Raw genomic sequence first — 20,865 nt, forward strand, 5'->3', positions numbered from 1 at the left:
GATATTAAAGACTATGGCAGCATCTAGCAAGCATTCCATAAATATTAATAATGCCTTTAGAGATGGCACCTACGGTGGAAACAGTTGGGCTTGTTTGGAAGTTTGGTCTAGGACTGAGAATAAATCTCATGGGTGGGGAAGGGGGGTGCACCACAAGCTTGAGAGGGTATGGCGGGCTTTTTTCTCTCTCTGATCTTTCTCGTGCTGCTCTGGATTTTTTTACTTCTTGTCTTTTGTTCACAGCTTTCCCTCTAGAATGTCTCTTTTGCTTCTTTAAGTTTTCCTTTCCTTTCTTCCCAACTTTCTTCCCTCTGTCTGTTCTCACAAACTCTCTCCCCCGCATCCTCAGTCCGCTTTGGCCCCCAGTTCTGCCCCTTTCACATCCCCCTTGGTCTTCCTTCCGCCTTCCCCCTTCTCTCCCTTCCCCTTTGTTTGCACTCTCTCCATCTCTGTTTCTTCCACCCTCCAGGCTGCCTGTCTGGCCCTCTTCCTCCCTCGCTGCCCCTGTGCCCCTCACCCGTTCCAGTGAGCACCCCCGGCCACCTCTGTAGAAACGCGGCTCACACTGCATGTGAGAAGTGAGCTATTTATCATTATTATTAACGAACAAGATCCCTGGAATGGTAGAACTTTGCCAGAGTCTATTCCCTTGTCACCCCAGGAGTAGCAAAAAGATTTATTTGTCTCTGAATTGCACAGGGTGGCCCGTTTACAGCAGGTCCATCAGGAGTGATGCGGAGCTTAAATGGGGAGTAGAAAGAGTCCGGGGCCTGCCCGGTCTGTGACCTGCATGGAGCGGGCCTCTCACCGAGAGGGATGGTCTGATAGGGCAGGAGACTTGCTGGGGACTATGCCTCACCACACTCCCTGGCCCCCAGGAGGCATGGGCAGTGTACTTGAGGAGATGTCCCAGAAGCTGTGAAGGAGAGGATGGGGCTGGACAGGGGGTGCCGTGGAGGAAGGAGCTCTGGAAGCCGAGCTGAGACAGAGAAGTGGGCTAAGAGGGCTATCTCAGGAACTGGAGTAATCACGTCCTGTGCAGCCTTTCCTCCGGAGACCAGCTGCTCCTTTCCAGCACAGAGGTGGACCCAGAGCCACTTTCCACAGTGAATATGCGGGGAGAAGTTGCCCTAGAATGGGGCTGCCCCACCCCCAGCCGAAGTGGGCCATTTGGCCCTACTTTTTCATGGCCCTGACCCATCTGGCAGATGGTTCTGTAGACCCCAAACTCTAAGGCCAGATGCTATAGAGGCACTGTCCCACTGGTCCTCTGACTCCAGGTGGGCAGAAGCTGACTCTCTGGGGCATCTCTTCTCCAGGTCTGTCCTGGATGATTGTGTCAGCCCCATGGTCAAGCTCTCCCAGACCTACCCCTCCCACCCCACATGCTCACTGACCTTCACAATGACCTGAGTGGATTTGCATGTTAAAAGGAGTGTCTGGGGACACTTGAAAAGAAGACAGAGCCAACATTCATTCATCCAGGCCTCTCTCCTCTCCCCATGTTATCTTTTGTGCCTTCAGCAGTCATGAGCTTTGCTTTCTATGGCCCAGCTGTGAGCGTGAAAGGTCCAGATCCCAGCAGGCGAGGGGCAGGGTAAACCGTCTCAGGACCACAGCCAAGGACAGGAGGGGAGGCCCAGACAGGTTCTGCGAAGGCTGGGGCATGGGAGGCCTCAGAGCCCTCGTCTCTGCTTTCTGCTTTACCGGTGCCCCATGCTCATGGCAGACGGGCTTCCTCTACACCTCTGTTTCTGTGTGACTTTCAGCCTGTCATGGGACCCACTCTACCCCAACCAGGTAGCAGGAATCTTTCAAGTTCCCATGGAAAGTGCTTTAATTTACAAGGCCCCATCTGATTGGCCTGCTTGCGTCACGTGTTTACCCCTGGACCAACCACATGTGGCCTGGGCCCGAAGTCACTTGGTACAAACACGGCTGGCTGCCTGGATCCATCCCTTTGGTAAAAAGAGCATCTCTGCTTGGAAGGAGGGTGGGCCAGGACGCAGTGGGTAGTGTCTCTGGGTAGGGTAAGTAAAGCACTTGAGTTAAGACACCTGATTTTCAGGCACAGCTCTGCGATTAACCACATGTGAGACAGAAAGCTTGGAAGTGCGCCCTCTCACTTTTCCCATCTAAAAACTGGGGAGACTGGGCTGGATAATCTCCAAGGTACCTTCCAGCTTCCACGTTCAAGCCATCTTCTCCCTGAGCGGTGCGTGGCCAGGCCTGGCCTCCGTGCTCAGGAGCTCCTTGGCCTCCAGGAACCCCTCCCACCCTGCCCTCAGATCCCACCCCTCCTCTCACATTCTCCAAACCCACTCTGGAGGGTCTTCAGGGGTTCTCCCATCCTGTCTGCAACAGCCGTGAACCAGTAAACAGAGATATTCTCTTCCTGAATTCTGATCTACCTATTTGTCTAAATTTGTGATGAAGAGATCAGCCACTTACCCTGTTTCTAATCCCCCCACACCACTTTAAATAGGCTCATCTCATGCCGCCTGTGATGGTATTTTATTACCGCAGTAATAATGGCAGTGACCATTTATGAGGATCGCTCAATATTGCCGTGTGCCTGGCTCGGTGAGAGGTTTTCCCCCCACACCTTAGCTCATGTAAAAGTTTCTCACTACCCCAGGAGTGGTAGGTAGTGTTAACAGCTCCACTTTTACATTTTCCTTTACATAGGGAAACTGAGACCAAAATAATAAATGTAACAGCACATGTCCAAGGTCTCCACCCAACAAGTGAAAAGGCTGGGGCTCAAACAGGAGGTCTGACTCAGAGCCCACACTCCGAGCACCAAGTGTTAACTGCCTACGGTGTACTTGAAAATCCAGATGTGCCTGGCCCCATGGAGGAAATCTGCTTGCTTTGAGTGTCAGCCTGTGAATGTATCCAGTGTTTCTGGGAATAAGTAGCTGGGTGCTCCAAGAATTCCCCAGTGTATGTGCTGGTGAGAGTCCCCTCCCTACCATTTCCCTGATAGAGCATTGCGCCCAGGATTGGAAATGCAGGAGGTCAGCATTCTTTCCTCTCCAGTGGCCTGTCCCTTCTAAGGGAATGGCTTCTTGTCAGGCCTGTTTAAAACCTTTTCTAAGTTATGCAGAAGTTAAATGGGTTTTCACTGCAGGGCATGAAACATAATCCAAGAAGGTCAGACACAGGACCATCCCTTCCTTTCCCTCTTTTCCTGTCATCTTGGAGCTTGCTCTTAAATCCTCTGACCAGATGCTCAGAGAGCCCTCGCCCCAGACTATGCAGTATGGATGAGTGAAATGTCCTTTCCTCCCCAAGGCAGGGGGCTGGAGAGCTGACATTCTCGTGGGAACTGTCTCTCTCCTCTGGGCACTGGCTACATGTGGAGTGCGCTCTGAAGTGCTGTCCAGCTGCCTCGCTGGGGGTTGGTCACCCTGAAATCAGAACATGTCTGTCCCTCTTGTGGCAAGAGCTACAGGCTGCAATGGCATGCTCTGCTCTGGAGCTTGGGGCTGACACTGGCACTCCTGAGATGTGTATGCTGGATGTAGAGACAGGGAGGAGGGAAGAGAGAGAGAGCTGTAGGTTAGCTGAGAACCTCATAAAGATCTCTCCAGACCAGTCTCCTATGGTTGGCATGTTGGGATAGAGGCTGGCATTGCTGAGCCCAGCACCTGGGGAGTTCAGTTTCTGGGCCTTTGAACATGTGGCTTGGGGTAGGTCCTTTGCAGAGTGCCTGTATCTGTCAGGGTCCCCCAGGAAATAGTTCATCTCGGATAGTTCCAATAAAGGCATTTCAGTGAAGAGACAACTTCCAGAGGGGGAGCAGGGCTAGAGCGACACTAAGGGATATTGAGGCTCCAAGGACTAGCAACATGGGGAAGTTCTTTCTACTGTTAGGACTGGAGGGGCAAGGGGAAGGGCTGGAGCCACTAAAACCTGGGGCTGGAGGGGAGGGGTTGCTGGGTTGGAGCTGGAGGGACTGGGAAAGTATACTTCAAACCCTTTCTCCTCCTGCCTCCTCCCCAAACTCTGAGCTCCTACCAGCCCCTCCCATTGGCAGCTTGGGAATGCAGTGCACTGAGGCCACCCTGGACTGGGGAGGCGGGCAGGGGGTGGGTCATGGCAGAGAAGGGTACTCGGTGGATCTGGGGACTGCAGACAGGGAATGTCCGGTGCAGTATCATTAGTAGTCATGGTGCTTCTTTATGCCTCCCTGCCCTACCCTTGAACATGTTCTTGTCTGCCACCCTCTAGAAGGCATTCAGACAATAAAATCACAACTGCCATCTTCTAAGCACTTAATATATTCTGGAAAGTTTATACTCAGGAGCTCGTGTACTCTTCACATTAACTGCATGAAATATTATTAACTTTGATGCACAGAAAGGGGATTAAAGATCAGAGAGGTGAAGTAACTGGCCCAAAGACACACAGTAAGACTTAGGTTCCAACAGAAGTCTGTCCATCCCTGAAATCTAGCACTAGTCCCCTCTGCCCCCTTGTACACTTGAATACTTTCCCTCTTTTGGAGAGAAAGAGAGCATCTGTTTTCCAAGCCACTGAGCTGGGTAGGGCAGACCTTGCAAAGGCAAAGCAGGTTCAGGAACTCAGAAGTGTAAGGGAGTGTTCTGGTTTGGAAAAGTACAAATAGCTCTACGTGCCAGGAAATAGTAAACTGATAGAAAAGATACTGCACATGATCTTAGCCAAAAGGCTGGGATGTGACACCTGCCAGGAAATAAAGCAAGAAGGAGACGAGACCAGACTATGCAGAGGGGCATGGAGCATCAAGGATGGGATGGAGGAGAGGGGTCTTACCTGTCTGCCCCCGTCTTCAGCGTGGGTTGGAAAAGGATAGGATGTAAGCCTGTCCATTCAGGTGGACACTTGCCTGGTGATGGGGGAGGGGTAGCACCCTTAGAGAGAAACAATGGCAACTCGGTGGCTTTGTCCTCTGGAGGCCCTTTCCAGCCTGATCAGAGGTCTTACAGAGAACACACTTGCCTCCAGCAGATAGCCCTGGGGAAGGGCTTCCAGTATGCCTGAGACTGGTCTTCAAAGAGAGAAGCTTCTCAAGGTAGTGACCCAGGTCATGGGCAGCAGCACAGAGATGGGCAGCTGTGTGATGCCTTCCTTGATAGGAGCCCTGCAGGTGTCAGAAGGTACTCAGTCACTGTCCCAGTGTAAAAAGATCACACAGGAATGTTGACTCTGCCCTCAGGGAACTTTCAGGCCAATCCCACGCTCTGGGCTAGAGGGTACCACCCATGCTGGCAGGTGACCTCAGCACTGTGTGGAAGACTTAGGGGAAAAAACTGCCATCAAGGTTTACAGAAGTGTTTAGAATAAAGCTAAGAGATAGGCTTAGAATGAACTATACCTGAATTTAGGGTCTTCTTTACCATTGCTTAGCTGTGTGACTTGAGTGAGTTCCTTAACCTGTCTGAGCCTTGGTTTCGTTTTTGAAAGAGGGATCATAGCAGGCACCTAGAAAGCTACTTGGCACAGAGCTGATGGGTGCCGCTCACAGCACAGTCAGTGAGCGGGAGTAGGGATTGTTTCTTCCTGCCTCTGGGCAGAGCCTCCTTAGGTTGCCTATCTTCTGATGTGTCCAGAGCTCACTGAGTCCGGAGTAAATTTACTCATGCAGAATTTTGCAGATGTGGCTTACCTGCCAAGCATTGTGGCGGGCACGATCGTGATGAGAGCTGACAGTTGGGAGAGAATGCAAACAGGTACTTAGAATACAATGTGCTAAGATGCTGTCATAGAGATTCATCCATGTCTTCCTAAAGGATGCTTACTGGACACCTGCCCTGTGGCAGGCACCTGCTGGGCCAGGCAGATGGAGCTCTGTGGCTTCTATGGAGCACGTGTGCAGTGAGAGACAGGCACTGACTGGGGAGTTACAGAGGAACTGTGGGTGATGAAACGTTCCAGGGTGCTGTGGGATCCTGAATGTAATAGTGGCAGGGGTTGGGAGCACGGTAGGGGCTGACCCACCTTAAGGGACTGGAAGGCATCCATGAGGAAGTTACATTTAACCAGAAGCCCCAAGTCAGAAAGAGGCAGGGGTCTATCTATATATACAGTGTGTAGCAAAGGGAATCATGGAAGGCTCCCAGGAGGTGGTGACATTTGAGCAGGCTTTGTGGGCCTCTCTGGTTACAGGCTGCCGTGGCCCAGGGATGTTATGTGGATGCCCCACCCCTAGGCAAGTCAAGAACTCTCTGTGGGCCAGCCCCACCCCAGACTCTATGCCACCTCCCCATATTACACATCTCCCAGCTCCCTGTCCTTGGAACCTCCCAACATGTAGACTGCTGGCTGCCCTCCAGAGCAGCCCGTGCCTGAGGCTTGGGCAGCCAAGGGGCACCTAACAGAGAAAGCAAAACTGCCAAGAAGCAGGGGTTTGGGGACCAAAAGGCTCTCATCCGGAACTTCAGGATAAGCAGATCATCTTTGGAACTGGTGCTGTTATGGCCACCAGGAGGCCATCAAAAAATGGAAAAAAAAATAGATATAGCATTTTAAATTCCTGTGAACCCTTTTAGAATAAAAATGACGAAGCCGCAGGTCTGGTTGGCTGGAGGGACGTGGTTAATGGGCTTTAGGAGAATAGTCACTGATGGAGGCAGCTGCTCTGAGCTCCAGCTCACCCTTTTATTTGCTTTGTTTCACCCCAGAACACACCGGTGGGGACGCCCATTTTCATTGTGAACGCCACGGACCCTGACCTGGGCGCAGGCGGCAGCGTCCTCTACTCCTTCCAGCCCCCCTCCCAGTTCTTTGCCATCGACAGTGCACGCGGCATCGTCACAGTGATCCGGGAGCTGGACTACGAGACCACGCAGGCCTACCAGCTCACTGTCAACGCCACGGTGAGTCCCTGTGCCAGGGGCCCGGGCAGCGAGGTGTCAGCCTCCTACCCTCAGAGAAGGCACAGGATGTCAGCCTCCTTTCCTGCTAAGCAAGGCTTATAATGGTGTTGCTGATGATCATAATGATAACAACAGCTGATGTTCCTGAGGGTTCGTGCTATGTCCCTGGTGCTGTGGGGAGCACTCAAATGGATTGTCTCCTTTAAACCTCACAACAGTGCTATGGCCCATTTTACAGATGAGGAAACCGAGGCGCAGGAGCAATTTAGCGACTTGCTCACAGACTCCAGCGCCTGCACTGGTAACCCCATGGGTCATTCCTAGTGCAGGATGTCCTCTCGCTCTGAGACACAAGGCGGAGGTGTCAGCCCAGCTGTGTCCTGACACCACCCAGCATGCAGAATCAGAGAGTCCAGGCATCCTGGCCATTGTGCTAGAGCAATGATACTTACACAGAAGGGAACACCCATCTGTGCCAAGCACTGTGCTTGGGTCCTGGGAATTCCAAGATGAATTAGTCAGGAGAGGGACGTTCAAGAGGAATAATTATCCTGTTTTATAGCTGACGCTGTTGAGACACAAACCGAGGAGTGGTGGGCAGCAAGAACCCAAGCCTGGGTTGTCCAGGGCCCCGTGGTCAGGAGTCTCCAAATCTCCAGAACGTCGTAGCTGCGCGGCCTCTGTCACAAGCGGTTGTGGAGGGGCTGGAGGACAGGCAGGCCACGGCCTCAGTAGGGTTCTTTCCTTGCACGTCCCTCTTCCCCTCCTGGCCACGGCCTCCAAGCGCAGCTGGAGCCTTTAGCTGGCAGCAGGGCGAGAGCTGGCCTGTTGGTCCTTAGACTTCTGTTTCCAAAGCTTAGGCCAACTGTTAAATCACAGGAGTCCCTCCTGAGCCTCTGGGACTCATTAGCCTGACCCACAGCATCCACCACCTGGCCCCGGGTCACTGCAGGGGGGCTGCAGTAGCTCTGTGGGCTCTACTTGGCAGATCACAGAGCTCAGGTCCCAGGAGAAGACACACTGCATTGGGGCCAGGGGCCAGTTTGAAATATGAGGTTCCCTCAGGATTGGACAAGATCCAGAGAGGCCCCCCAAACCAGGAAATGCACACTTTTTCTTTCATACCTGGTCCAGGGACCCCGGGGAGGCCACTGCAGATGATACTCCTGTTCTTGCCTTCTCCCCTGGTTAAGTGTTGGTTGCCTGGGAGGACATGTGTGCTGCTATTTGTGAAATTGACATCTGGGATCAAGGGGACTTGTAAGGCCAGAATCCACTTTTGGGGCACATCTGTATCCTTCCGCACACCCTGGCACACTCACTTAAGGTGGTGCCCCTCCCACCACTCTCCATTTGCTTACACTGGGGCCCAGAAATGCACAGATGCTTGTTCTCTTTTTCACTGTGAACTTGTCCCTGTGGGATATTTTCCATCTGCAGTGAAAATGGCTTCAGGCTGGGCCAGTGGCGAAGAGAGCAGAGCCGGGCATAGGCACGAATCTGGGTGGCCAGGCCTGTTGAGAGGCCTGGGCTCAAGCTGGGATGGTGAATGTGGTTAAATTGCCATCAATCTTCCAGTGACCGGGCCTTGAAGCTGAGAAACAGGAGGGGCCCTGGAATGAACTCCTTTAGGTCTTGGTGGTTCCCCCTCCTGATGCACAAGTCCCTCTCAGGGCTGGCACTGTGCCCTTGGCCACTGGGCATCTCCCCAAGATTCTCCCATGTGGCATCGCAGGGAGCATGTGGGTCCCTAGCCTCCGCTGGGAGGGTGGTAGGTGGGAAAACGTGCGACTCCCCTGGGAACAAGTTGCTGAGACCTGTCGGCGCCAGAGTGACAGCTGGAAGCCTAGCCAGGTGCCTGCCTGCCAGATATGCCCACTGCCATCCCCTTTCCCCAGCCATGGAGTCCAGGGTGGGCTGTATGGGGGCATCTGTGGCAGAGGCAGGGCTGCAGCCACAGGCGTGGGACAGGAAGGGCAGGTGCCAGACTGGACAAAGCCAGCTGCCCACAGAAGCCTGTAAGAGCAAATCATAACCACTGGCATCTCCAGCCCCAGAGGTCAAGGGCCTTCCTGACTGGCCTTCCGCTCTGGCCCAGTCTGCCTGATGCCCGTGCCGGTCCCTAGGTGAGAGCTCTCACCACTCTCTAGGGTGGTCCCCGAGCCTGGGCTGTGGGCCCCATCATCCTGGAGGCTGGGAGGCTGTCTCTACTGTAGTTTGGAGGGACACAGCTCCTCCTGCCTCCAGACTCTCCTCTACCTTGCTGCAGCCATGACCCATCCTCAAAGCCTCTCCTCCTTCTCCCTGGCTGCCCCCAAGGACTCTTTAGGACAACCAGCCCTTCCTTCTTGAAGGCTCAGCATCTGTCCCTGGAGGGCAGGAGCAGGCACTGGGCTTGTAATGTGGGGACTGCCTTGCAATGTTCACATCATCCCAAACAGACCAAGGGAGATCTAACCTAAGGACAGTCACTTCTCCAGTCCCAGAGCAGAGAATTTACAAGGCCTAGAGTCCATAGAGGTCATTCCCGCGAGTCCCTTCATCTCACAGAAGAGGAAGTTGAGACTCCAAAAGAGGAGATAACTTATTTGAGGTGACTTAGCAAGTCAGCAACTGGGCTGAGGTTAGGGCCTCAGATCAAGACAGATTGAGTCAAAACGACTTGAATTGAATCCTGGCTACACACTTATCAGCTGTGTGACTCACAGCAAGTTACTTAACCTCTCTGAGTCTGTTGAACTGAAATAATGGGCACCCCACCAAAGCGAATGAGGTGTCTAGCACAGTGCCTGGTGTATAATCTATTCAGCACATAGTTTCTGTTCCTCTTGGCTATTGTTATTCAGTAGCAGCAACTATTTCACATTTAGGATAATAAAAGATGGGTTTGGCTTTTCTTTTTTGGTGAGCTTTTATGGGACTACATTTCCAACTATGAGGGTTTAAACATTGCCTGCTTGGCCACATGGCCTGCATGGCCTCTCAAGATTCCTTCCCAGAGTCCTCCAAATGTCACAGGCCCCAGAGCTCCCCCTACTGCTTCTACCAGCAAAGTTGCTTGACCAGTCAACCCAGAGTGCAGGGCAGGGATGCAGGGCCCAGACTAGCCCCCTCTGCGGTCAAAGGGCTTTTCTTCTGAGGAACTCTCCCATCCTAGTCAATCCCTTTGCTGTCCCTGGAAGAGAGGGTGCAGGAAGTAGGCATGGAGGGAGCAGTGGCCCCCAGGCTGAATCCAGAGAAGGAGCTAAGGGCAGCACCTTCCTTTATCCCAAGGCAGTCACCCCGCCCACCAGAGGTCACACTGGTCAAGCCTGGGGGCGGGGGGCAGAGATGCGGCTCTGCCCCAGCCCTGCTCTGTGACAGTGGATACGCCACCTTCCACTGGGCCTTGAGGGCCCAGTTTGTGTTTTCCTGCGCAGGTCAGAGATTACTGAGTGTCCTTAGAGTTCCTGAGCTCTGTGTGCTGATGTCCTTCCCTGTGGGAGTGTAGGAGCACGTGTGTACATGTGTGCACACGTTTGTGCACATGGGTGTTGTGCATGTGTGTCCATGTGTGTCCTCGTCCATGTCACTTAACCTAAGCTGATGTATTCTTTGTCCTTCTAAGGATCAAGATAAGACCAGGCCTCTGTCCACCCTGGCCAACTTGGCCATCATCATCACAGACGTCCAGGACATGGACCCCATCTTCATCAACCTGCCTTACAGCACCAACATCTACGAGCATTCTCCTCCGGTAAGACCCTCCCCGGCCCTTGTGAGACGTCCCTCTGCACTCTCGGTGGGCATGGAGGCCCTGTTTGGTGGGATGGGCTCCTTGGTGTTTCTGACTCCCATGTGCCTGGCAGTGATGGGTGACCCAGTGCAGTGAAAACCCAACCCCCTCATACACCCCACCTCCTTGCTCTTTCACTTCATCCCCAGAGCTCTCCAAGGGACAGAGAGAAGAGACTGGCTAGTGCAAGTGAAGGGCAGCAGTTCAGAAAGCTTCATGTGGGGTGATGGGGAATGGGGATGCCCGTGGAAAATCCAGCCTGAGCTGGAGAGTGAATTTGAACTCAGCCAGGCTCACCAAAATATCATTGGGGCTCAGCCACACCCCCTCGTGGGTCGGCTGGTCAATCCACCTCTCTTGGCCAGCCAACACTGCCCAAGATGGTGGCCTCTTACTATCTGCCCCACGGACCCTCTCAGGCTTGGCTCCTCCCTGAGAACTCACAGCTCCTGCTGCCCCTTCTAACTGCCCAGACTTTGGGTTTCTCAAAGCCATGTGTTCAAGAGAGGTATCTGGCTGGCCTTGGTCTGATTTTGTGCCATGTCACAAGGTCACAGGTTGCCAGCCAGCCTGTAGATTGACTGCCCATGGGCCCTGTGTCCACTGTGGTCCAGTCAACGGTGAGACAAAGCATGCTACCCCTAGGCAGGGCTCTGGGTAGGCGGCTTTGCTCAGTTGTGGGCCAAGCAGGCAGTGCCCTGCATCCCACTTCCGGTAGCCATCCGTGCTTATGTGTGGACTAGAATAGAATACCCGCACTGGGCTGATGAATTAGAAAAGGCGGCTCCTCTGGGCAGACACAACCCCTGAACGTGCAGGGGAGCAGCTCTATGGAAAGAAAACTGTGCCTGTCCTTCTGTAGGAACTCAGTGTGCTTAGGGGAAGGAAACAGCTTTGAGAGCAAAGCAGGGTGCCCACCTGATCATGTGGCTATTCAGGACCCCACCTGCATGTCTGCACAGCTCACCGGTTTGGGTGCAAGTGAGAGGCAGGCTTCCCCGACCAGATGGCAGGCTGGGCTCCTGGACCACCGCAGACTAGGAAGCCTGCTCCCAAGTTTGGTACTGTGGTCTCTCCTGCCTGTTGGCCTCTTCCAAGCACCATGCTGTAGGCTCCAGGTGTGAGAGGGTAGCCGCTTCCTTCTTGGGGCTACTTGCGGGCTGGAGGGTCTGACGAGCAAGGTGGCCTCCTGTTGCCGGTGTCAGAAGCTGCTTTGAGAGTAGAGGGGGGCATCTAAATGTCCCCACTCCAACCCTTTCTTTCTGAGTGGTCCTTGGACAGCAGGAGTTTAGACTTCAGAGACTGAACTCCGCCTCCCCCAAACCTCTTTGCCAGTAAGCCCACGCACGCTCAGCCTGACCTTTTAGGTGGGTTGGGTCCTTCCACCTGTCCTCAGCCTCTGCCGTCCCTTCCTAGAGCTTGGTGCTCCTGCTCGGTGCACTCACCCTTGGCTTCTCTCCCGGCCTGCGAGAATAGTGCAGCGGGAATGGGCTCTGCTGTGGGCATAGCACACCATGGAGGTGATTGTGGGATGGATGAAGGCACGAATAAACGAGCGAACAAGTGCTCACTGCTCAGGCCAGCTCTCTTACTGTCCTGTCATCCTCATCACACCTGGTGACTGCTCTACTCATCAATCCGAAACCCACCCATCTGTTGGTTCCCAGCTCACTGACGACCTTTCTTAGAATTCTTTTCCTAGCTTCATCCTCACCGGCCCACCAGGCAAAGCCATCTCTCCCTCCTCAGCTCTGCTGGAGTTCCCTGGTCCTTAGGCTGCGTGATTCCCCTCTGAATTGTAGCCACATCTGTAACATTCACTGATGTGTAAATGGGTTACTTTGACGCTCCTGGTCATCAGGGTGGTTGAGTCTTTGGGTCTCAAACCAGGGCCTCCCAGGGCTTTGTGCCCAGGGTTGAATGCAGGAAAGACAGGCAGAGCCAACTTGTAGATTGAAGTGAGGATGGGACGGTGGCCCAGCAGCTGGAGGATCTCAGAACAGGTCTCTGTACTACCATGCGCTTGCTTGGCCAGATCACACAACATCCAGACCTCTTCCTCCTTGTCTCAATAGGGCCTCCTTGGGCTGGTGGTTTTAGGAACTAGAGCGCCTAGTAGTCTAGCGTCAGCAGATATTAGAATACGGGGGGTTTTGTGTTTGGATTGGGTTGGGAGGTCCTAGCGTCAGCCTCATCTCAGAGTCTCAGTGGTCAGCAAGAAGGGTGTTGGGGTGAGTGTCCTCTGAGACCCTTCAGTTTGTCTCACCTTTCCCAGCATCCCTGTATTGTAGCAGAGTAATACTAAATCAAACTATTACTACAGGTGTTTTTTTTTTTTTCAGATCTGCAGGTTTCTGAGTCCTCCTGGCCATTCAGTCTATTTTTCATTCATTTACTCATCCTCTAGACGTTTATGAAGTCCCTGTGCTGTGCAGGGTCTTGTGCTAATCCACCCCCTCTCCTTCCCAGAAGATTCCACAAGCCCCTGCTAGGATGACTCCTCAGGACAGGCAAACAGGGCCTTGCTCCCCTTGGCCTCCACCCTCCTCATGCTCAGTTTCTTGGCATCTGATATGGTTCTTTCTCAGGATGAGGGACCTTGATATCTCTTTCGGAGAAGGCAATGGCACCCCACTCCAGTACTCTTGCCTGGAAAATCACATGGACGGAGGAGCCTGGTAGGCTGCAGTCCATGGGGTCGCTAAGAGTCGGACACAGCTGAGCGGCTTCACTTTCACTTTTCACTTTCATGCATCGGAGATATCTCTTTGCCTTGATGGTTGTTCCTTTGGCTCCACGAGGACAGTAAAGTCCATGTCTGGGGGGCTCCCAAAGAGCAGGTCTGAATCCCGCCTTTTGTGTGGTGACCAGGCTCGGGCAAGCCAGACAAGGAAGTGAGTTGTGGGGTTTGGTCTCTCCCAGCACCCACAGAATCACCTCCGTGTCCACACACCTCTGCTCTTCCTCCCTGCCTCCAGACTTGAAAGTTTACCTCGCCTCTTGCGCAGTTTCCCATACACCCTAAGCCTGATTTTTCCAGGCTTCTAATCAGTTTCTGTGCCTTGATCCAGGCCTTCCATGTCCCTTTACAGTGTGGAAGGCTGATTTAACGCAGCACTTCGCAGGCTGGGCCAGGGCTGAGGAGCACCAAGGCCTGATTAGTCCTCCGGGGCCAGAGGCCCCAGGCGTCCCCCATCCCCAGCCCTGCCTCTGTTGGCTCGGGGGCCTGTGTCCAGACCCTTGCCCACTCTCCCCACTCCCCCTCTTTATCTGCGGCTCCCAGCATGTATGCCTCCCTCTATCAGTGTATCAGGCCAGCATGCCTCATCTAAAGTGTATATATTACCTAATAAAATCCTTCTTATTTGGGATTATTGCATCAAATTTTAATTTCCTCACTCGAGCGGCAGCATGTCGGCCTGCCCGTCAGTGAAGGACCGATAGAAGGTGAAAAGAGCGGATAAACTGCACAAATTACTGCCAGCCGATGCCTATCAGCCCTTTGACTGGAATTGACTGGAATTAAGGACTGAGAAATAGGATTTTCTGCCTCAGAATCTGCTGTGGCAGCTCTTGTCGGAAGTCCCCTTCAGCCCCCTCCGTTCTCCTCCCCACCAAGGGCGCCTCCCACTCCCCAAGCAAACTGCAGGTTGGCCTTTCAAGTCCTTAATCCTGTCATGGAAAGGGGGTGGGGCTGGGCCAGCAGAGAAAGAGGTGGACAGCCCCCACCGCCAAGGCTCCAGCTTCAGCCACTCTCCTGGCCAGCTTCTTTGTAAAGAGGCAGCCACAGAAGGGAGGGTCGTGTTCCTTCTAGAGGAATCCCTGCTCCTCTTGACTCTGTCCCGACTTCACTACTGGCACCCAGACCTCAGAGGCGGTGGCTGCCTGGCAACCCACCCCTACTCACCAGAGCTTGGGACTTTAAGCAAATCCCTGAACCCTTAAGCCACAATTTCTCCACATGTACCCTCACTATGAGGACAAGACGGAGGACCCATGCGGGGGCCCAGCACAGTGCTTGGCGCACAGTAGGTCCTCAACTAATGCTAGGTCTCCCTGTGAGATCCTAGCTGTTCTCTCTATAGAATGGCCAGGAAGCACCTTACCTCCAGCATAGGGTTGATTAACCTGGGTCCTGGGAAGTCTGCATTTGCTGGAATTGTTTGGAACATCACATTGTGGGCATTGTCTGGGAAGAGGTGTCTTAGCTTTCGTCAGAAGCACATGGAGGTCCCAGGCCCCAGAGAATAGTGACAGTCACTTTTATAGCTTTTTCTATGCACCCGATGCTGTTCCAAGTGCTCCCTGCATCAACTTGCTGAGGTGTGGGGACTGTTTTATACCCATTTCATACATTGGGAAAACCAGGCAGTGAAAGGTTAAGTAACTCAATCAAAGGGTTCACACCCTGGCAGTGTAACCACAGAGTCAGACCCTTAACCCCCTTGCTGTACTGATCTTCCCACAATACGGAGTTGGAACCCCACAGGCCTGTGTACCTTTCGCCTCTCTGTGGGAAGGCGGGGCCTCCTCTTTGCACTGGGGGTTCTTATAAAGGGAAGAAGCTCCATAGCCAGGTGGGCCCATCTCTAGCCTTTGGGGCCATCTGTTCTCCTGGTCATACTCTGGTGCTCCTTGAACTGGAGTCCCTCTCTGGAGAGCCAGCCAGCCAGAGTGCCCCCTTGTAGAGGGGCCCAGGGCGGGCACGTCTCCATCTCCTCATCTTAGGAAGTAAGTTTCAGTATATTGAAAATATAATCACTGAAACTCTGAAACAAGAGCTGTGGGCTCCCAGGAGCCCCCATTCCTCTCTGTTAATTCCTTCTCATAACATTTCCCGTCTTTGTGGCTGCACTTGTATTAAAAGCTCAGGGTTTTATTAAAAATGGATTTATTTATCCAAAAAGAGATGAAACCCAAACTTGTCAGGAGCCTTTCAGAGCTCATGTTGTAGACACTCAGGCATAGCTCTTCCAGGGGTGAGCCAGCCTCCCTGCTCTCTGGTCTTGGGCTGGCTGCTGGACCCCCTGAGTCCCAGTCTACCCAGGGGGACTCCAGGCCACCCAGCTCGGGGCTGCCCACGGGGAGATGCTCACAAGGCTCTGAAAACCGAGGGCTCCCTGGCCGCCAGCTCCCCTATCTGCACAGGCCAGCACTGGCCCCCCCCTTTACTAAGTGCTGCTGAGGCTCACTGTGCTGGACCCAACCAGCCACACCAGGCCCTGGCTGTTCGCCTGTGGGCATGCAGCTGTCCCCTCGAGGCTTACTATTTGCTTTTTTGTTGTTATGTGATTTTTGGCTGTGTAGAGTGGCATGCAGGGTCTTAGTTCCCTGACCAGGGGTTGAACCCATACCCTCTGCAGTGAAAGCATGGAGTCTCAACAGCTGGACCACCAGGGAAGACCAAGGTTTATTGTTTAATGACTGTCTGGAATGGTGCTTTGGTAGGCACTGGGCCCAGTTGACCTGAGTCCAAGCCCTGCCCTCAGCAGGCCCAGGGCAGCCAGAGAACCCTCAATGCTGGAGCACCCAGCGTGGGTGTGAAGCCATGGGCTGTGGTCAGATGGGCTATGAAGCCCTTTCTGGCAGCTAGAGCCTCAGATCAGAGTCCCGTGCTCTCAGGACCTCCTCCTGGGGGCATATCCAGGAGGTTTAAGAGGTGACACCAGGAAAAACATACCCCCAAAAGGATTCCCCTGGGGTGATGGGGGAGCCCTTTGTGTAGACCCTTCAGATGTAATGCAGTGAATACTTCCCAAATGACCTTCCATGGACTGCTAGGTCCAGGGCTAGCAAGATGTTACATGAAAAGAGCCTGTCTTCAGCTCAGAAAGCCTGGGAGAGCAAAGGTTGATGGATCTCTTTATCACTTTGCTACTTTGGGGAGCCTTTACCACATTAAAGCAGGTTGTGCATCTCCAAGGGGGGGATGGGGGGTATACGTTTCCCCACGTTTGACATGAACTAATACTTATGTTAATACTTGTGGCCCATAGCCAAAACGTTCATAAATTACAGTTATCATTATTATATTTATCATATAACCTGTTACAGAGGCAGCATTGTCTGGTGAGCAAGAGCATTTTGGAGCTAAAGTACCTAAAATCGAATCCTGGCTTCACCATTCACTCCTTGCAGTGGGACCTTGTAAAGGCCACTTACCTCACGGCCCTCAGTTTCCTCATCTATAGAATGGAGCTGTCTCCTGGAGTAGTTGTGAGGGTGAAATGAGTTAAGGCATAAAAGGTGCTTGCAGCGGCGCCAGGCACAGAGCCAGTGCTGGAGAAGGAGCCCTGCTGCCGTGGGTGCCTCGCACTCTCTCGTGCAGCTCAGGTTCTCAGAACCCACTTCAGGAGATACACCCTTAATGGCATCTTTCTCTGACTTTGTGACAGTCTGTTCCCCACCCTCCCTCCCACCCCGACCCAGGGGAATCTAGACAGAGCTGCCGTGAGGGTTGGGGTTGAGGGGAAGGTATGGAAGGAAGGAGTCAGGCCTGCTCTATGCGCAGCCTCAGCCTCTGGGCTGTGACCATTTCTCTGCGGTAGACGTTTCCTCTGCAACATTCTCACGTTCCTTCAGCCAAACCTGGGGGTGTTCCGGATTGCCGCATAGCCAGGCTCAGGAGAGGTGGGGGCAACAGCTCTGTGTGGGTAGCACTGCCCCAGGAGGGTAAAATGGCAGATGCCCCTCCTGTGTCCTGACAGCAAGACCAGGAGGAGTCGGGGAGGCATCATGCCCCCCAGGGCACTCCCTCCGGGGCAGAGTCCTGCATGTCCAGAGCCAGCCTCTCTCCATAGGAGAAGGTGCTCAGATGAGGGGTAGAGGGTGCAGCCTGCAGGCTTCAGTCTCTAGCTGATGAATGGCCAATGCTTGAGAGTCTCCATGGCTATTAGAGACCTTCATCAGACATACAAATGCCAGGGCTGGTATCTCCCTAGGCACTGGGTACAGGGCGGTCCTACTTTCCCTCCCTCAGCTGTGGGAGCTACAGGCTGGACCAGAAGCTAGGCAGACAGGGCTGGTGTGATAGGGCCGCCAGAGCGGACTGAAGGTTTCCCCAGGCGAGGGGCGACTCAGCAGGTGGTGGTGGTGAAGTTAGGATCCAGTTGTTTATATGTTCATTTATTCAGTGAATCAACCAGCCGGTTGGTATTTGTGTGGCCTAAGTCGCTTCAGTCATGTCCAACTCTTTGCAACCCTATAAACTGTAGTCTGCCAGGCTCCTCTGTCCAAGGGATTCTCCAGGCAAGCATGCCGGAGTGGGTTGCCATGCCCTCCTCCAGAGGATCTTCCCAACCCAGGGATCGAACCCGTGTCTCTTATGTCTCCTGCATTGGCAGGTGGCTTCTATACCACTAGCACCATGTGGGAAGCCCATTGGTGTTTGAATGTGTCCATTATATGCCAGCATCTCTTCCTAGAGAGTCTTATACCTCCACATCCCTGCCAGGCTGTGTCTTTTGCCTGAAGCACGTTCCTTTTTGTTTTCTCTCTCTGGTAAGCTGCTCACTCTTCATGCTTGTGTGTGTGTGCTTAATAGCTCAATTGTGTCCAACTCTTTGCGACCCCATGGACTACAGCTCGCCAGGCTCCTCTGTCCATGGGGCTTCTCCCAGCAAGAATACTGGAGTGGGTTGCCATGCCCTCCTTCAGGGGATTTTCCCGACCCAGGGATTGAACCCAGGTCTCCTGCATTGCAGGTGGATACTTTACTGTCTGAGCCATCAGGGAAGCCCAAGAATACTGGAGTGGGTAGGCTACCTCTTCTCCAGGGGTTCCTCCTGACCCAGGAATCGAACTGGGGGTCTCCTGCATTACAGGCAGATTCTTTACCAGCTGAGCTACCAGGGAAACCCCACTCCTTATGACCCATCCTGAATGTCGCTGTTTGTACAGCTCTTTCCTCCTGGTGGACTTCTATACTTTGGGGTACATTTATGCCTCCAGGAAACCCCGTGTCTGTATAGCAGTGTCTGTCCGTATATCCTTGACCCCTTACCACAGATTGTGTGCTCCTCAAAATCAGGGGCATTCAGGTATTCCAAATCAGGTATTCCAGCCCTAGGGGCTTCTCCCCAGGTGCTGTGGGGAGAATGAACGGGGTGGAGGATGGAGCCATGGGAGGCAGGAGCTGCTGGTCGCAATGCTGGGTGGGGCATGGTTCAGAGGGCCATGGTGGCCACCACAGTTGCCACGGTCATCCCTAGAGACACCCACTTTCAGGATTTATGATGCTTTCATTCATAGAACAGTTCATCCTTGATGTTCTTCTTTACTCAGGTCCTGGTGAAAACAACGTCCCAGGATTTTATGTTATTCATTTTAAGATTGGGGCAAACTGAGGCCAGAGGAGCGCAGCAAACTCCTGAGGTCACACAGCAACCTGATGAGTTCAAGATAGAGACCAGATCTCTTGTCCTGCGGCTGGTTGCTCCTCTGTCAGTTCTTCCCTGGGTGGTTCATCCGAATGAAGGGAGATGGGGAACGGAAGAGGGAGTGAGCAACAGCAAGGTTGGGTCTCTCCAGTGGACACTGAGGTGTTTGCCTGGGGCCTCAGTGTGTATCCCAGGAATGATAGGGGCAGCTAAGGTCTCTGTACTCGGCCCCTACTTCCTAGACTGACCTGAGGTCCCAGGGGGAGGGAACCTGTGGGTGTCAGGACAGCTACAAGAAGAACAGCACCCTGGGGCCTGGCCTGCCAAACTCAAGTCCTTTCTCTTTCCCACCCAGGGCACAACAGTGCGAATTATCACTGCCATTGACCAGGATAAAGGACGTCCCCGGGGAATTGGCTACACTATCGTCTCAGGTAAGGCCTGGGGTGCCCTAATGCCCCACCCCTACTCAAGAAGAGCCACTCTAGGAGTGTCAGGCTCTGTGGGTGTGTGGGACAGTGGCCTGAGGGGACCTGTCCCCAGGGACAGCCCAGGCCAGAGGACTCAGGAAGGAGCTGCCTAGATGTAGGAGGGAGGAGCAGGGGAGGAGAGGAGGAGTTCACGACAGAGGCTCGGGTGTGGGGGGCCGCTTGGGTGATGGTGGGGACAGGAGTGTGCATTGCTCTCCGAGGTCTCCAGTGTCTGTGCACTCTGGGGTTCTGAGCCCAGGTTATTGGTGATTCTTGTCTAACCTGCTGCAGTACGCTGGGTTTTTCTTTGTTTGTCATTACTTACTTGGTGAAAAGATGGCAGTTTTTACGTCATTTTAGAACTAATTCAGCTGCAGCTTTGGCTGATTTCATGCTCTCTTCACACTTCTGACCATTAGACAGTCACGTTTATCTGGAATGTTGCAGGGAGGCACGTGAGCCCTCCTTTCCCACCTAGGCTCTTGGTTGAGCAGAGCAGTGATGAGTGCAGAGAAAGTTCTGGTTGTGGGACCCCTGACTCCACATCCCTGCCTAGAGACTAACAAAGCAGCAGCTCCTTGGCCATTTTGCGTCTGGGTGGCTTTGGAGCATGGGGGCTGGTGAGAGGTACAGGAGAAACTGCTCACTCATTCACGTCTGAATCAATCTGTCGCTATTCTCCCACCCCACCCTGGCCTCCCTGCCCAGCCTGCTGGTGAGTGAAACGCGAGCCTGGTGCATCTGCGGGGGTGGGGGCGCTGTCTCAAGGCCAACCCCATTGCCCCTGCCTACCACACTGCCAAGAGAGTAGATTTGGCATGTAGGGGCATTTTCTACCTAAAGCTCAAGACACCGATGTGCAGTGATCAAGAACGTGGATGGAGTCCCTTGAGCATACTATCTAGGGGTGGGTCTCCATACCTCAGTTTCTCATCCATAATATGGGAGCAGTAAGGATGCCTACCTCGGGTGGTTCAAAAATCAGAAGGCTTAGTGTATGTAAAGACCTTAATAAATGTATCTAAGGTATTGATACTTTGTAAGTGTTAACTGTTATCAATGTGCATGCGTGCATGCTTAGTTGCTCAGTTGTGCCTGACTCTTTGTGACCCCATGGACTGTCACCCTCCAGGCTCCTCTGTCCATAGGATTCTCTAGGCACAAATGCTGGAGTGGGTAGCCATTCCCTTCTCCAGGGGATCTTCCTGACCCAGGGATCAAACCCAGATCTCCTGCCTTGCAGGCAGATTCTTTACCATCTGAGCCACTCAGGGTCATCCAATAACACCTTCAGGGTGCTGAGGGTTAGGTGGTGGGAGGGAGACCAGCCACATCCTTGGGAATGCAGGAAATCAGGGGAACTGTGGGCTCTCTGTGAC

At 53.4% G+C, this 20,865-nt stretch overlaps 1 protein-coding gene across 1 annotated transcript in view; it reads left to right on the forward strand.

Annotated features, from left to right (window-relative positions):
- Positions 1-20,865, forward strand: part of LOC132657144 (cadherin-23-like) — a 349,318-nt gene that overhangs the window by 161,594 nt on the left and 166,859 nt on the right. Inside the window, exons 7-9 of the mRNA XM_060406596.1 lie at positions 6,669-6,863; positions 10,471-10,599; positions 19,372-19,450. Of these exons, the coding sequence (XP_060262579.1) occupies positions 6,669-6,863; positions 10,471-10,599; positions 19,372-19,450 (403 nt within the window). The remainder of the gene's footprint in view (positions 1-6,668; positions 6,864-10,470; positions 10,600-19,371; positions 19,451-20,865) is intronic.

This window comes from Ovis aries, chromosome 25, assembly GCF_016772045.2.
Source record: "Ovis aries strain OAR_USU_Benz2616 breed Rambouillet chromosome 25, ARS-UI_Ramb_v3.0, whole genome shotgun sequence".
NCBI lineage: Eukaryota > Metazoa > Chordata > Mammalia > Artiodactyla > Bovidae > Ovis > Ovis aries.